Source organism: Homalodisca vitripennis, chromosome 2 (genome assembly GCF_021130785.1).
Source record: "Homalodisca vitripennis isolate AUS2020 chromosome 2, UT_GWSS_2.1, whole genome shotgun sequence".
Taxonomy (NCBI): domain Eukaryota; kingdom Metazoa; phylum Arthropoda; class Insecta; order Hemiptera; family Cicadellidae; genus Homalodisca; species Homalodisca vitripennis.
Genome location: NC_060208.1, coordinates 64,591,886 through 64,608,013, shown reverse-complemented (window position 1 = coordinate 64,608,013; position 16,128 = coordinate 64,591,886). Strand labels below are relative to the sequence as shown.

Here is a 16,128-nt window from a genome sequence, read left to right as displayed (position 1 = left end):
ACCAAAATTTAAAATCAAAACTTCAATCAATCATCACAACTAAAATAAAAATAATTAAAGTAATAAAAAAGTGAAATATTTTTATTTTTATTCATTGGTAAACTATACGTAATTATGTTTATCGGAGAAAGATGAAATTGACACACACGCTGTTTACGAAAGACTTCAGATCCATATATGTATATATTTTCTTGATTGGGACAATAATGCATTCTTTACAAGGACACTGGGGAAAGCTTATACTGGATAAAGATTGTAAAGGCCGAAAGTAAACACTTCGACTAACGTAGGCTTCTTGCTACCAAAAGAAAAAAACCAAGATTTGTCTTGAATATAAACAACACAACGGTGTTGAAATAAAGGTACAACTTCTAGAAAACTTTATTTTTGTTTTCGTTTTTTAATTTCCAAAGTCTTAAAAAGATATAATTTTAGACAAACATAATCCATGACTTACAAAGAAAAAAAGCATGTTCTCAACAGACAAAATAAAAAATGTTCATGAAGATCAATATTCATAGGGGCTGAAATAGGTTTGGAACCCTCAGAATAACTATATATAGATTCAACCTCTCGATATTATGGAAAGATGAAATTTCATACATGCGCTTTGTTATTAAGAAGGGCCTTTCAGGTCTATGTATGGATATATTTTTTTGATGAAGACGGTAATGCAAACTTTACTGGAAAGTTATTGTGAAGCTTTATTGACTACTACTAAAGATTGATTGCAAGGGCCGAAAGTAAACACATTTGACTAAAGTAGGCTTCTAAGAGCGACTATGTAAATATTTTTTATCTAGGCAACATGGCTCCTCCCTGAAATGCAAAATGTAATTTATTAGATCTAGAAATGCTTCTTCACGCACGAAATTAGTGTCAGTGGGAATTCTTTTGGCTTGACCTCTTAACAATATATTGAAAATAATACTACCATTACAATTTTTACTTCCAATTCAAAACTATACCATAGGACTGTTATACATCGTAAGTGGTTTCACTAAGATTACAACGGACTAGTACTCCTCCATATTTATAATAAAATGTACAAAAACTTATCCACCCGAAGAAGACCATATTTTCTAAAAGGAGCTTTAAAGCTTCCGTATTACACAAAACAATTCCACAATGTTCTCACAGGTAAGGAAAGTTAAATTTCACAACCACGTGAATTGAATTAAAGGATTCGCACCGAGAAAGGCAGGAAGGAAGTATGAACAATAAAATATAAGAAGATTAGTCAACGGAAGAAGTATGAGCTCGAAGAGAGGTGGGTGCTTGATTTTAAGAAAGGAGATACTAAAGATCTACCTGCAAGATGTTCATAAAATACTGTATTTTACAGCCCTGCTGGTCAACATCATTACTGTAGTGGTATAATTTCTAGGCGACGTAATGCAGTCCACAGTCTGTCATCATTCTACCTCTTTATTTGCTTCAATGATTTTCCTAAAAAGATATTTGATTATTATTATTATTATTATTATTATTATTATTATTATTATTTGTTTCAATATCAAAACAGATTCTGTTCGGTAATCGGACATTTCATTCAGCGGCAAATCTTACCATATTATTACTCTTCTTCCTTTTTGTTCCAGATAATTTTTCTGATAATATCAAAATCCATTCCAACATCCAAACAATCAAATACAGTGGCATGGGGTGTCTCCTTGCCGTATAGTGTACACGTAAAGTACTTTCACAACGCAATTTTATGCAACCAGGCAATTTTAAGAGTTCCGCCTTATAAAATACAGTTTCAGTAACAACCAATATAATAACTAATACCTTTAATATATATTTCTAGTATGACCAAGTCGTTAAAAGCTGGTCTTATTGTCAAACAACTTGAATTTGATATGGTTTATACGTAACCATAGCCATATTACACGGATTTATGTTATCATATTTAGCATTCATTTATTCCAAGTGATTTTTTACGTACACCTTTTTCCAGAAAAAATCAATTAAAATTGTGTTGATAACACCATTTAATATATACTTGTATCTATTAACTATTTAATTCCTTGTTCTCTGGCATAGATAATTTATTTTTTTATCCTGGCACTGGGGTTAGAACTAATAAATATAGAACATCGCATATCATATTTAAATCAAAATTATATATTTTAATATATCTAATTTATTTACAGATAGATCAACCAGGGAGTTTTTTAGATCTAGAAATATTTTACAGTACTGTTTGCTTGTTTCATACAAGAAATAACAATTACCTAATAATTAAAACCACCAGCCCTGCATTGGTTGCAGGCTAACACCGGCTCTGGCTATGATGGTGTTGCTTTACGCTACGATCGCCATTCGCTTCGCAGACGGGCCAGTGTGGGGAAAGTTCTTCGACATGCTCAACTCCGGCTGTCGTTACGATTGGTGGGCCACACTCCTTTACATCAACAACTACTACTACAATAACCAATTGGTAGGTTAAACGGTTGCCGCAGTAATAATACAAACAAGATAGTCACACATTGTGCAGGTTAAGAAATTTTATATATTGTATATTTTGTAAGAAAAACACAAAATCTAATACTTAGAAATAAAATTATGAAAAATTGCTCCAAGATGTTAGTGCAATAGTCTTACTTTTATTCATCGATGCAGGCTATTTTAACTCTGGGTTATTTTAAATGTTCCCATCTCATAAATCTCAAGGTGTCTGGGCTACGAGCGTGTTGGCGTTTAAACCACATTAGCAGGTCTTAAGAGCGATATTGTTATAAATTCCAAGTTTTGATTTTCTTAGCACGTAAGCAGTGATGTTTCTAAACTGGGAGGAACTTTGGTCTTGTAATTTAGATTTCCGAAAATAAGTATTGATAGATATACTTCATAAACCCACTCCATAGTTCCGGTTAATAACATCGCGTGAAAGCAAAATAAACGAATAAAGGCACTTTCTCATTTATAACATTATTAAGATTAGGATGATGGGCGTACTTGCCATTCAATAGGAAATCACGTACTAAGCTGCGATTCAATGGTAGTTTAATATATCAAGTGATTATTAATCACGAGTGAAACATTTTTTTATTTAAATTTCTAAAAGTATGAATTTTATACCTAAAGTTCAATTTAAGATATGACAGCCAAAATTATTTGTGCAAAGGCAGTGTACAGTATTTAATCAAGGCTATTCAAAGAAAAATACGTCGTAGATTGTCTGGAGTTGGATAGTATAGACATTTCCGAACAGATTTTTCAACTACCTGTCCATATAAGCATTAAAACAACATCATTCATAAAATCTATTTCATTTAGTCCATACTATTATATCTGCAGAAATTCACATCACTTGTACTTTCTTAGCGTGAATAATTAGTTTCACAATGCCGTCAGTGCAATTTCTTAGAGTGTATTTTAATGTCTTAATGTTTCGTGTTTTAATTTAAATCCATATAAAATCCCAAACCCAAAACACAAACTCCAACATCAAACCCCAAATTCTTTCGAAAACCCTTTCTTAAGTTGTGCATGTTTTCCCGATGCAGACATTCTCAGAAATTATAAAGGTGTCAACTGTAGCTAGTTTTTAGAAATCCATAATTTTGGTGATAAAGCTTCCTCAACAGTGTAATAGACATCAAATCAGGTCCAAAGTAGGCTTCGTTGTACACTTATAACATAGAAACACACTTTTTCTATACACCATTCTATCCGGTATTCCATCGTTACTTCCACAACTAGGCTTACATTAGAAAAAAATAAAGACAAAAATGCTTAGTATCATGACCGACCTTCACAGCTAAGTTTATAAGCTGGATTAAGCAATTACTGAAATACACAGTTAATGTCCTCTGAAAGATTCCCGATGGTACTATATATTTATTCCATAGTTCCACGCAGGGTTTCTCTCTGTCAGTAAGCTGAAAAATATTTTATACATCAACTCTTTGGAATGTTATATTTTATGGTTTACATCACAACCCTATATAAAACCTTCAGATTTCCAGTTGTATGTGTTCCTAAAATATCTCCTAATAACCTTTCCATTAGAGAACCAAGATTGATGTAGCTTCTCTTCACTTTATTCATATCTGTTTACAGTGTATTTCCCAGTCCTGGTTCATGTCTTCGGACTTCCAGTTGTATCTGTTCTCTCCGATCCTGTTGATACCACTGCACAAGAAGCCCAAGCTGGGGTTTACTGCTCATTGCAATATTCACTGTTATAACTACCCTCGCTGGTCTTTGGAACGCCATTGCCAAAGACCTGAAGGGTGGAAATTTGTAAGTATCTCTATTACTAATTACAACAGTATTATTGTGTTTTGTTTTTGTAAAAGTTGCAGTTTAATTAGCTGAATTCGGGTTATAGTTATATTAAATTTGCTCATATCAAAATTAGCTTAAAACTCCTTGAATACAGAGTTTTCTGATAATCTCGGTAGCAATCATATGTGTGCAAAGCTCTAAATACGAAAATAACTTACGTTGTTGTTTGCAATTGAGGTACCCAATGGATATTAAAAAATTGCACATCATTAACAAAACATGTCGATATACAATGTTTGGGGAATAACTTGGTTGATGAGCCACTGTCGAGTATTATGCATAGAATGTCTTGGCTCCATCATTATCAAAGGTTTTTTAATTAAATTTTAGATTGTACAAATAGTGTAGCTATCGCGGGATGGGTTACTGTAATGCTAATGTTAAGTTTGGCCCCATTTCATATTCCGCTTAGTAGAGTGTCTGAAATCCGACATGTATACAAACTTGACGTTTTGAATCTGGATTTTGCATCCGTCTGAAGAGATAAAAATCTGTGATAAAGCCGTTCAAAACAAACTCTTAGCATCATTTCGATATCAGAGACACCTCCACTACAACAGACCTATGTTTGGTTTACCAACGGTCACCCTGTGTAATCCATACGAAGAATCGTTATTGTCTCATTAAGTGCAGAACTGAGCTTAATTTGATGTGAAATGGAGCTAAACTCAACATTCGGATTGTAGACTGTAGATCTGACTGACCTTAGATATGAGGCCATGACTTGACTGACTTACCTTATAACTGTTATGGGCTAGAAGTGCTAGTCTATTTTCATGGTGTACTGAAGTCAGTCTTTTAACAGATAACCTGATGTCGACAATTCCAGTATAAAGAAATACTCGTATCACTTTCTTGCAGAGCCCTCCAATACATTTCTCATGCTTAGGCATTACGGTATTTCGGAGCGGTAAATCTTTTTACCAGATTAGTTTTATACTTTAGGCATTTCCTGTAATATTTATGTTGTACAGAACTAATATTTTTATTATACTAGTAAAGAGAATGCTTTGTAGATTAAACTACTCACAACATGAGCACGAATAATACCATAATCAATATATATGAGCTACAAAAATATTTATAAATTATTATTCCTTAAGTTATTTTTTATAATACATATTCATATTTACTATTCTCGCGTATATAAGAATTTTTTAATCTGGTTACCATGTTATTTGAACATGTCCAAAATGCCTTGCTTGAAGTGCTTGTATCTTCATCCACCTGGACTAGTAAGTAAACCAGTCAATTAGATACGAGTGTACGTATATTACTTTTGGCTTTCATCTTGGCATATTGTCTTTTCCAGTTCAAAGTTAGCCTTGGTAAACTGAATAGAGATGTTTTTATTTGTTACATTCCATTCACAAAGGACATCATTTTCTCTCAACTGTTGTTAATTGTCTTGACCTTTTACAAAAAGTACATTTCAGAGTTGAGTAGGTATGCACTGGTTTGCTGGTATTGTCTGAGTACTCCATGATCCTCGCTGTCACATATAGCAATGTCCAGAATAATATCGGACACAATTCTGATGTTTTATTATTGTATCAATAGAATGTTTCTAAAAGTTAGTTAACAATTATTATTCTAACAGTAAGTTAGTTAATTCTAAATAAGATAACAATTGTAGATGTAGTTTTATAAAACTCACGTATATAATATTATTAATACATTTCCCTAGATCTAGAGAGAGTTTTGAGAAGGACTACATAGTGACACACTTGCGAGCAGCTACCTTCTTTATAGGCATGGCCCTGGGCTACGTCCTCTTCAAGCTCAAGCAAGGGGAACTCATCCTGAAGCTATCCAGAGTGAGTAACAGTTATTTTGTAATATTGGCAATGATCAGGAAAATATTATTAGAGACATTCTGTTAAATGTAGTAACACATTGGAGACTAGTATCCTTCCTTATATGCTTGCTCCTAAGCAACGTCCTCTTCAAGCTCAAGCAAGGAGAACTCATCCTGGAGCTACCCAGAGTAACAGTTATTTTGTAATAGTGGCAATAATCAATGATCAGGAACATATGATTAGAGACAGTCTGGTCAATGTCTGGACACATTGAACATTAGCACCTTGCTTTACTAGAACGGAACGGCATGGGTTTGGGTAGTGTTACAATGTCATCTATAAGCCCAAATGTGGAGATCACTTTCATATTACATAGTTAAAAAGTTGTTCACTTTTCAAGCTATAATTTAATGCCCTACTCGGACATATATATTATAAAATGGTTGTGTTTGTCCTTTATTACTGAAACGAAATAATTTACGTTAATAATTACCAGTTAATATTTTTTTAAATGAGGGAGAAAGATTCAGAATATATTCAACTTTACAGTTACCAGCTTATTTGATAGAAAATCGTTATATAGTAAAAAAAAACCACTTAATGGCTATTTTTGTGTATACAGGCAAGGCTCTGGGCAGGCTGGTTAATATCTGTATTCTTCATCCTCTTCAGTGTTCTCTTCATAACAGTTCTCATGGATCCCACACGTGAACCAAGTCGATGGGTGAACATACCCTACATGATCTTCCACAGGCATTTGTTCGCACTGGGGTTCGTCTGGATCATACTAATCTGCACCCTCGGCCATGGTGGTGAGTTTTGATACTTTACCTCTAACATTTTTTTTCGTAAAGAAGATATCTAATGGATTCGAGCACAAGATCAATCGATGGATAAAACTCATTATATGGTCTTAGTAATAAATACAATGCATACAATAAACACAATTTAATAATAAATAATTTACAATAAAAATAAATTTAACTGAAGCTGAATAGAACATTCAAAATGTTAAGGTGTGTTAAACCTTTTCACTATTATTGTAAAAAATTATTATTATATTGAGTAATGTATCACTATTGCGTTTTTCATTAGTAAAATTATCACTTATACAAACATAAAACTTACCAAGGATGGCTTACTATTCTTTTACTGCTCTTGATGGTATTTAAGCCACTTTTCAAGTTCATTGTTCCTTTCGCTTCAGTGCAAAATACAACTGCCAGGAATAAACTCCCAATACAATTTTAAACATTATAAGATGTTTCATGTTCAGGTTGGGTGAACCAGTTCCTCTCTTGGAGCGTTCTGATCCCGTTCGCCAGACTCTCATACGGAGCGTATCTTACTCACATGCTGGTTCAGTTTTTAGAAAGCTACTCTCAGAGAGCCCCTGTTCATCTTAGTCTACCGTACCTGGTGAGTATCATTAGACCGTTTACTGGTAAGCAATGGCTTAACGCAAGCCTTTTAGTAGTAATTTTGCCTTTGTGATGTTAAGATGCAGTTAATATTTTTTAAACAATAATAATTATTAAAAATTAAAGTGTCTTACTGTGTATACACTAGTGTGTAATGTGTAGACCTAAAAATAATTCTTCAAATAAACAAAAAAATGTTAATTCTGGCTGTTATTTTAATGATATCATACTCAAGATATTCAACCTCAGAAGAAAGGTTCTGAGTAGTTTGTCCTTCCAGTTGAATCTACACTGGGTACAGCAAACGCCGATTTATATCTAGGTAACATATCCAGTATATATTCAGGAGCGGCAATAACCACAGATATCCAGTTATTGGTATTACTGCGGGGGATTACAGTTGTAGTGGGTGGAGGTATCCTAGTGTTAAAGGCGGTTGCTAACCTGGATACGAGAGAGTTCTGCACCCTACCACTTTGACTGGAGAGGCTGGAACAGAGCAGGCCTCCCCATCTTCCAAGGTGACATAACTTATATACCCGCTATCCCTCCTCTCGACAGGAGGCGGCCCCTACTCCCAACTATAACCATCCTGAATATAATGTCACTTCAGCAAGCACAGTGGTAACTTTAGAATAAAGTGCAATGACAGATCGCTCATCTTCTTGTCCTGACTGAAATAAGGGTTGAATCTTCGTCGGTATAAAGCTGATGCAGATATTATTAAATACTTCATTAAAGACAGACCCTCTACTCATGATCTTAGTAAATGATATCAATCCTATGAACACTTCACAACGTCTGATTCTTAACAGTCAGCCTCTTACAGAGAAATCGGTTTTGTATGAGTAAGGTTTACGGTTTATTCTGGTTTAATCAACAGTAATCTAACATGAATAGTTAAACCTAGAGAAAAAATTTATATTCTACATAGACTATAAATATGGACTATTTTGTTCGTGACCATGGTGATAAACAATTACTAAGAGACTTTCATGAGAACTTAAAACTGAAGGAACTACATATCAAATAATTTTACTATAGGGGGAAATTATTTAAATCAATTAGAACATAGAGCAGTTTTATAAAAGATAAATGAAGAATTTAACCATAATGGATAAAATACTAAATAGCCTATTTTATTTTATTTTCATCTTAATGCGTTTTAGTGCAGTTGAGTTGACAGTACGTGACCTTTTTCTACTTAAAAACCAAAGCTGCAATACCGTAAAAATCTTGTTCCATTACAATTTTATTATAAATAATCCTGCTGACAATGATAATGATATAGGCCTCTTCTATTAAGAGCCAGCAGCTATCATTTTCTAATCCTATCGGCTTCAAAAATCGTTGGTTTAAGAATCTATTTTAGGTTTGTATTGAGAATTCTAATTCTCTGTACAGGAATTAACGAGTAGTGTGTTTCACAAGGATCCTTTATTTTAGACCAAAATTTTAATACAACATTTATTTCCCAGTGGTATCACGCCTTTGCTGACTTCACCCTCACCTATTTGGCCAGTGCTGCCCTTTATCTCACCGTGGAGGGACCCTTCGCCAACATAACCACTTGGTGTTTTGAAGGTGCGTACATTTTAAATTATGTTAGTATAAACTGTTAATGAGAATAATATTTTCTCTAATTTAAGCCCATAAATATTATAACTATTCATTTTCAACAAAATTAGTTTAGTTATTTTATTATGTGACACTTTTAAAAACAATCATTTTACACCACCAACTGTATTGTTTAGTTCTTAAGATAAGCAAATATGGTGATTGAGTTCAAAAGCTCGCAAACTAATTTTATATCACGCTCCACCCTTCTTGTCGGGTTTGGAAGAAATGTATGAGATAAAATTAAATTTCCTGTATTAATTTATATCAAGTTTGATTCACTAGTACTTTTGGTGACATTTGGTATAAGTGATTTTGGAGTTAGTAAAAATATCTTTTTAAACTCACCTGTCTGATAACGACGGTCCTGTGATGTAGCTATTTAGACATTGGATTCTGAGGATGACCCAATGTCTAAATAGCTACATCACAATGTTCGACGTGTCAGAGCCTGTAGTCCCACATTCCTAACTTTACTCTTACTCCTAGGATTACATAAGGACCTTATACTTTTTCCAGGTTACCGTTGGATGATTAATAAATGAGTAGATCATTTTCAAAACCTTTTAAATCCATATTTTTTTAATTTGAGATTTTGGTATCCATGGAAACGATTTTCTTATGGCTATTATTTACAACTAGTTTGAAGTTCCAAAACCTGTCATAAATGACCTAAAAGCTACGTTTAAATTAATTACTTTTTCTATACCTTCTAAATTTATATTGGTTTCAGAAACAAAGCGTGTTAAATATACCTACATTTTTGCTATAGCATAAGCCAATTGCAGTGCCAAATATGGCCAACATATGTCAACAAATGCAAAACCAGTTATTTTTATTTTGGCTGAAACAACATCTTTTATTATATTATTTAAATGATTAAAAGATGTTGGCTACTACATTTTTTCACACTCTTATTTTCCAAAAATGTTATTTACAGGCTGAACCACGCTTTTACTAACTTTGGATGTGAGTAGGCAATGTCAAACGTAAACAATGATGTTGAGAGTTTTGTGTTTGATGTTTCTTGATGTTTTGTTGTAAGCTGTGGTATTTTAACGATTTAGTAAGCATATTTTTTAAGATTAGTTTTATATGGAAGAATTCATTGTCGAAACCGTTGAAACTAAGACCAGAAAAAGGAAGATATTTGTGACAGAATGGAAGCGGAATAAAAGGAAGAAGGCAAGGTAAATTCACCACGTCTATTACATATTAGTTTTAAGATGGGTTATTTGCCTCGTTTCTGACTTTTAATAAATTTGTATGCCTTAATTTTACTATCCAATAAATGTACACAGTTTTATCAATAAGTCAATATTTACCTGTGTGTGTGTTTACATAACCTATAGATCTCTATAAATCTAACACATCCCTCAGAAAAAACACCTATCTAGCCTATACTAAATACTCAATACTTCAAATTGGTAATTTAACAAACATTCTGTTGTAATGCAAAAATTACCTTGGGGATTATTATTCTTTCATTGTAATACTAGCTTTCTGTTACATGCACCAAGGTAAAGGATTTCGTACATTCCCAACATGTGAACAGAGTGACGAAAGAATTTACCGGTGCAAAGTGTTAGGCGTTAGAAGGATTGGTGAATCCTTCTAACGCCTTCTACCACTGGTGAGCGGTATTATAAAGAATCGTGTCTGGAATCTAAAATAATTACATTCTTCAACATAAGGCAGTAACATCAGTATATAGGAAGAGGCCCATGAATCAATGCAATAAGCCTAATAATGAAACCAGTAACCACAAATTTCACTTTGCCGAAGCAACTTGAAGGCCAAGTTAAACAAGTAAGAGTGTGTCGTGTTGAATGATTGCACATTTTGCAGGAGGGACGTGGTAGATTCAAAATACTGTGCCAATGATTTCTAGAAGCAGGTGTAACCCTCCCAGAGACAAGAGGAAGGGCTCAGCAAATTTAAAAAAAATACGCTATAAAGAAATCTGTAAAGGAATTCATAAAATCCTTTAAACCCATACAAGGTCATTATTGCAGAGGCAGTATAAAAAAATGCAATACCTTCCAAATGAATTATCAATATAAACTATGAGGGAAATGTATCTAGAACAACAGCAAGAAGAGGGTTTAAGAGTTCAGTATGAAATCTTCAGGACAGTTACTAACTAAAGTTATAATATCAGTTTCAATGCATCATATACTGACAAGTGCTCAATGTGTGTGTAATTGGATAACAAAATTTTAGCAGAGATAAATACCGCTAAACCAAAAGCTGACTTATATGTATATAAAAAGAGGGCTATTTTTTCTATAAATTATATAAAAAGAAATGCAATTAAATAATAATCTCTTATGAGTGTCAAGAAACTTAATTTTTTCCGGAAGTTCCTGATCAAGAAGTGTATTACCGAAAGCAGATATACCTTTACAACTTAACTGTGTGTGGAGGGGATTCTGACGAAATTCAGGCCAAAAAACAGAATTTCTTATCTTTGGACTAAGGACCAAAAGCCCCAGTCCAGATTGCATCGGCACTGCACCAGAAGTTAAATGGTTTGGACTTGATCAATTTGACTGAATTCGAAACACGCCTACAATGACACCAAACAGAAAATAGCGCAGTATCACTTCTAGTTCCAAAAATCAAACAACATTAGTCTAAAACCCAACAAAACGTAATCATCAATTCTGGTTCGTGGTGAACTGTATTATAACATTAACACTGTGGTTGGTAAGTTGTTGTGCAAAACAAGTAAAAGTTTGAAGAATTTTAGTCTTGTAAATGTGCCAAAAGGAGTCATTGTGAAAGAAGCTCATATTTCGGATGTTATACGTCTTCTGACTTTACACTCTGGAGAAAGTTGGGAGAGCAATCCTGATCTGAAATTCTACATTGATGTATTTTAAAATCAACAGTTTCTGACTCATGACACTGTTCCTGTTGATCAAGATGATTTTGAACTCATGGTGGACGTGTTAAACATTGATTCAACTCTTAGACAGTGGTTTTCACCTCCTGGTGGACGAATTTAAATAAATTTTTACTCACGTAGACTATATAGCCTATTAATAATATAATCAACTTTTTTAGAATATTTTTATTCCAAATTCAGTATTTTGTTTTGTACTAATACCTAATTAAAAACAAAAATTTTAATGCAAAAATCTATATTGTACTGTATAGGCTAGGCTTGTACTTTACTTTTAGTTCTTTTATTATTACTCAATAATGAATAATAGTAATTTAAATAAGAAGACCTACTAGAATATAACAGGATTTGAAACAGTTATTTATAAATACTGCTACAAAACCTATTAAATTTAAACTAAACTTTTTAACAAATATTTTTCTATAAAAGCTATATTATTAATCTTTCTCTAAGTAAGTAATATGATTTTTTTAACGCAAAAAAATTATTAATCTATCAATAACGGTTTAATGTATATACCATTTCTGGATTCATGTAAATTTCTTAAAATGGATTTAACAGGTTTTGAAATTAGGCTGCTCAAATGTAATTTTACATTTAAAATATAATTTCAGTTTATATGTAACATTTCTGATACTGAGTTTTCCATTACACTTAATTCGCTTATTATAGTCATCGCTGAGTTATGTTTCCCTTGAATGGGTATTTTGGCATCTTAAGTTTATAATTTGTTCATTTACCCAACAAATGATTTACAAACGCTACAGTTATTTATAAAATCCGGCTTTTATTGAAATGGTTTCGTAAGCATATTTATACTATTGACTTTATACACATTTTCACATAGCACATAAAATTACAATAATTAAAGCTTTATATACACCATGGAAATTAAAAACGAAGACTGTGTAGCCTAACACTGGTAAATTGTTAGATATATTGTACTTGTTGTTAAATCTCTCAATTTCCTGGATTGTATTCGGCTTAAATTTGGTTGCAAATGGCGTAAAAAATGAACGAAAATGTGTCGGTATTCTATAAAACTATTTGTTATCAAACCCCAGTACCTCAGTAGGTCTTTATGAGAAATGTTTTATACGTATAATTCAACAGTAGAGGCTGAGGTAATGGAATGAGATCGGATTTACTATTTTGACACAATAACATTCTTACGAATAAAACAAGATTCCACCTCTTCAATTACTTTTAGGTGTCTCCAGCTTTTGGACTTTTTTCTTATCCTATTCAAAATATCAAATCTTACATTTTTTAAAGACGTGTATGATGCAATTTTATGCTACATGTTCTTATAAACAGAATGTTGTAACTCAGGAATGCCCCGAGACTGGAACATGGAACCTCTGCTTATCTTCTTATGTATGAATGAAGACACCATCTATTCTGAATCAAGAGTCCAGCTGCATGTTGACTATTACTTTAAGATATAACTATCAATTGTCGGATTAGCAGACTATTTAGTTTTGCAATCGGAGTTTCGTTGTACTTTTGTGGTAGACTAAACTCGACCACATACAACTGAACCTCAAAACACCTGTAGAATTGCTCTATTGTTCCTCTGATCTTTTTTCGAATCAGCTGGAAAACAATATTATCAACAACAACAAAAGTATAACGTGCAGGTATTTTGATATGCTCAAGGATTTTAAGATGATGTGTCGGAAAGTAAGCAGTGCTGTTTCGTACTCTAGGAGTAATCATCATATAACAACCATTGTGTCTCAAACCCAATAAAATTGGATTATGGGGTCCCACAGAGATCAATTCTCAGTCCAATTCTGTTTGCATTTGTTGACTCTACCGAGTCTACATTTATGTTAAAATTTTGTTTAGTATGTCAAGGCACTCATTTATATGAAACCAGAGGTAGGGAAAACTACCGTACTGGCCAACAGAGAACAGTATTTTATGAACGCCTTATGAAGGCGACCGTTCATTTTAATTCGAGCATTTTTCAAAACTTTTACTGGCATGTATAATACAGAACCTCAAAATTACAGGAGAATGAATTGTACTCACGTTCGGCTTGATTTTTAAATAATAAACTAAAAATGTTGTTGCATTTCTGTCTAAAAGATGTTTGGGCACTTTATATTTGAGATTTTTAATGATCTGGTATCATTTAAAAATTGTACAATTGGTTTATAAATGATCAGTAGTATCATCAACAAATAAATTAATAGTCTAATATAATATACCTAAGCGCATTACTTCCAAAATATATTATTAAAACTTGATTTCTAGTGAAACAAACTAAATACGCTAACTATTGTTTCAGGTCAAAAACATTCCAAAGAAGACGAAGAAGAAAACCAAACTGAGATGTCAGTACGTCAAACGAATACGACGTGACGTTCAATCAAAGTGACAGTAGCAGTCTTTCCGTCAAACTTATGACATTAACTCCTACAACTTGTTTAATATAAATAAACATAACATAACAACATTTTATTTTTATTTACGCGATGTGGTATTAAAATTGGTTCAGTATTAACAGTTTCTGTTAAGAAAACTTTGATGAAAGAAATGTATTCTGAAGAAGAAAACAGTGCCGTACAGTTCGGAAATGTGCCGATAAAACTATAAACATATGTGTAGGCGCAGATGTAATGCATGTCTCTTCAAATGTTAAACTATCATAATCTATGATTATGCAGTGTTTTGCTTTAAATAGATAAGGACATTTTGCTAGCAAATCACGAGTGTCTCATTTATAACAGAACATTCCTCATTTTGGTTACAAATATAGTAGATTATTACTTATATTATTATCACATTTGATCTTGGAAAGAGGGATAAGTATTGGCAAGAAAACATTGCAAACTGAGCGTTATTACGAGTACAACATTACATCAAAGTGTAAGTGGAACCTTGAGTGTGATTAATCTCACTGGTAAATATCTTTGATGAACTTTAATTGAAAACAATATACATATGTACAGGTAAAACAACCTAAATAATAATAATACTATATTCAGGCATTTACATCTTTATTTACCTGAATTCATTATCCTTATTGGTTAAAGGATTTATGAGTCGTCCTTCGTTTTCTGTAAAAATAACTTAATTACTCGTACAATTAGTAGGTAATATATGTGTACGACATAATTTCAAAGTTTATATCTATATATTATAAATATTACAGAAATGGGGTACCTACCATTTATTTATTCAGTTGTAATTTCCAGACGCCAACCATTATATTAATTTTTAAGATATGTTTTTCTATAGCCCCGGTTTTAAATCTCAAGAAAATTTCCAAAGATATGTAGCTGTCATAGGCTAATACGTTATTTACTGAATACAATATGTAAGATCAATTTATGCAACACTTTTGCGGAAATTTTTGTCCCATCACTTGTTGAAACTGTTTTACGTAAAGGTGCTCCACTCGCCGGGTCCCTCTGACAAATATTAGAATATCCGTATCCCCCTCCCCCTCCCGACAATATTTTTTGTGAACTGTCACCACGGCTGCGCAAAACTATATCCCTTTTATAAAAGTTTTGCCCAACAGCGATCACAACCGCTACTTTACTGTGTTCGAATAAACACTCTCGATAGCTGTCACAAATAATTTGATATACGGATTATGGGTATGTAGCATATCTTGTAGAGATCTTAATAAACCACTATCAATTGGTTATGACACATTACAGCGCGTTAATAATTTATTTATGGGTCTGAACTTAAATAAATTTGAAGAAATTTATGATTATCAGGCCGATATGACAGTTAGCTTCCTGCTAAATGATAGACTAGCCCTTGAGTTTTACATGTTGGCAAAAAATTTATGTCGTTTGAAAAGCATTGTTATATCAGCGAATATTACGCATGATTTGTTTTCATTCAGTATGGTCGTCTGTAAGAAGAGAGTACCGCGGTTCGGGTGGAGGGAGAATTTTCCCCTAATTTGACTTTTCTCTGCAAGCAACACATACCTCTTCACTGATCCTTCCATTCCAGAGCAGAGCAATGTTCGCAGACAATAGACATTGAGCCTGTAAAAACTATGGGGTCATTCTTGTAATCAATTAAGGGATCGTATTTCATTGCAGGATTTACCTTA

At 33.0% G+C, this 16,128-nt stretch overlaps 2 protein-coding genes across 2 annotated transcripts in view; both read left to right on the top strand.

Annotated features, from left to right (window-relative positions):
- Positions 1-6,113, top strand: part of LOC124354081 (O-acyltransferase like protein-like) — a 41,183-nt gene extending 35,070 nt beyond the window's left edge. The window contains exons 8-10 of the mRNA XM_046804284.1: positions 2,275-2,443; positions 4,069-4,251; positions 5,984-6,113. Of these exons, the coding sequence (XP_046660240.1) occupies positions 2,275-2,443; positions 4,069-4,251; positions 5,984-5,989 (358 nt within the window). The 3' untranslated portion in view covers positions 5,990-6,113. The remainder of the gene's footprint in view (positions 1-2,274; positions 2,444-4,068; positions 4,252-5,983) is intronic.
- On the top strand, positions 6,051-14,411 carry LOC124355657 (O-acyltransferase like protein-like). Its single transcript, XM_046806818.1, has 5 exons — positions 6,051-6,113; positions 6,718-6,907; positions 7,372-7,514; positions 8,995-9,100; positions 14,338-14,411. Exons 1-5 carry the CDS (start codon positions 6,051-6,053, stop codon positions 14,409-14,411), a joined length of 576 nt encoding a protein of 191 aa, XP_046662774.1.
- The last annotated feature ends 1,717 nt before the right edge of the window (positions 14,412-16,128 follow it).

Bases quoted from the DNA above. Each gene is read 5' to 3' on its own strand.
- LOC124355657 (XM_046806818.1), top strand. From the start codon at position 6,051: ATGGCCCTGGGCTACGTCCTCTTCAAGCTCAAGCAAGGGGAACTCATC. The intron at 6,908-7,371 runs GTGAGTTTTGAT...TTTCATGTTCAG, and splicing joins CTGCACCCTCGGCCATGGTG to GTTGGGTGAACCAGTTCCTC. The intron at 7,515-8,994 runs GTGAGTATCATT...TTTATTTCCCAG, and splicing joins ATCTTAGTCTACCGTACCTG to TGGTATCACGCCTTTGCTGA.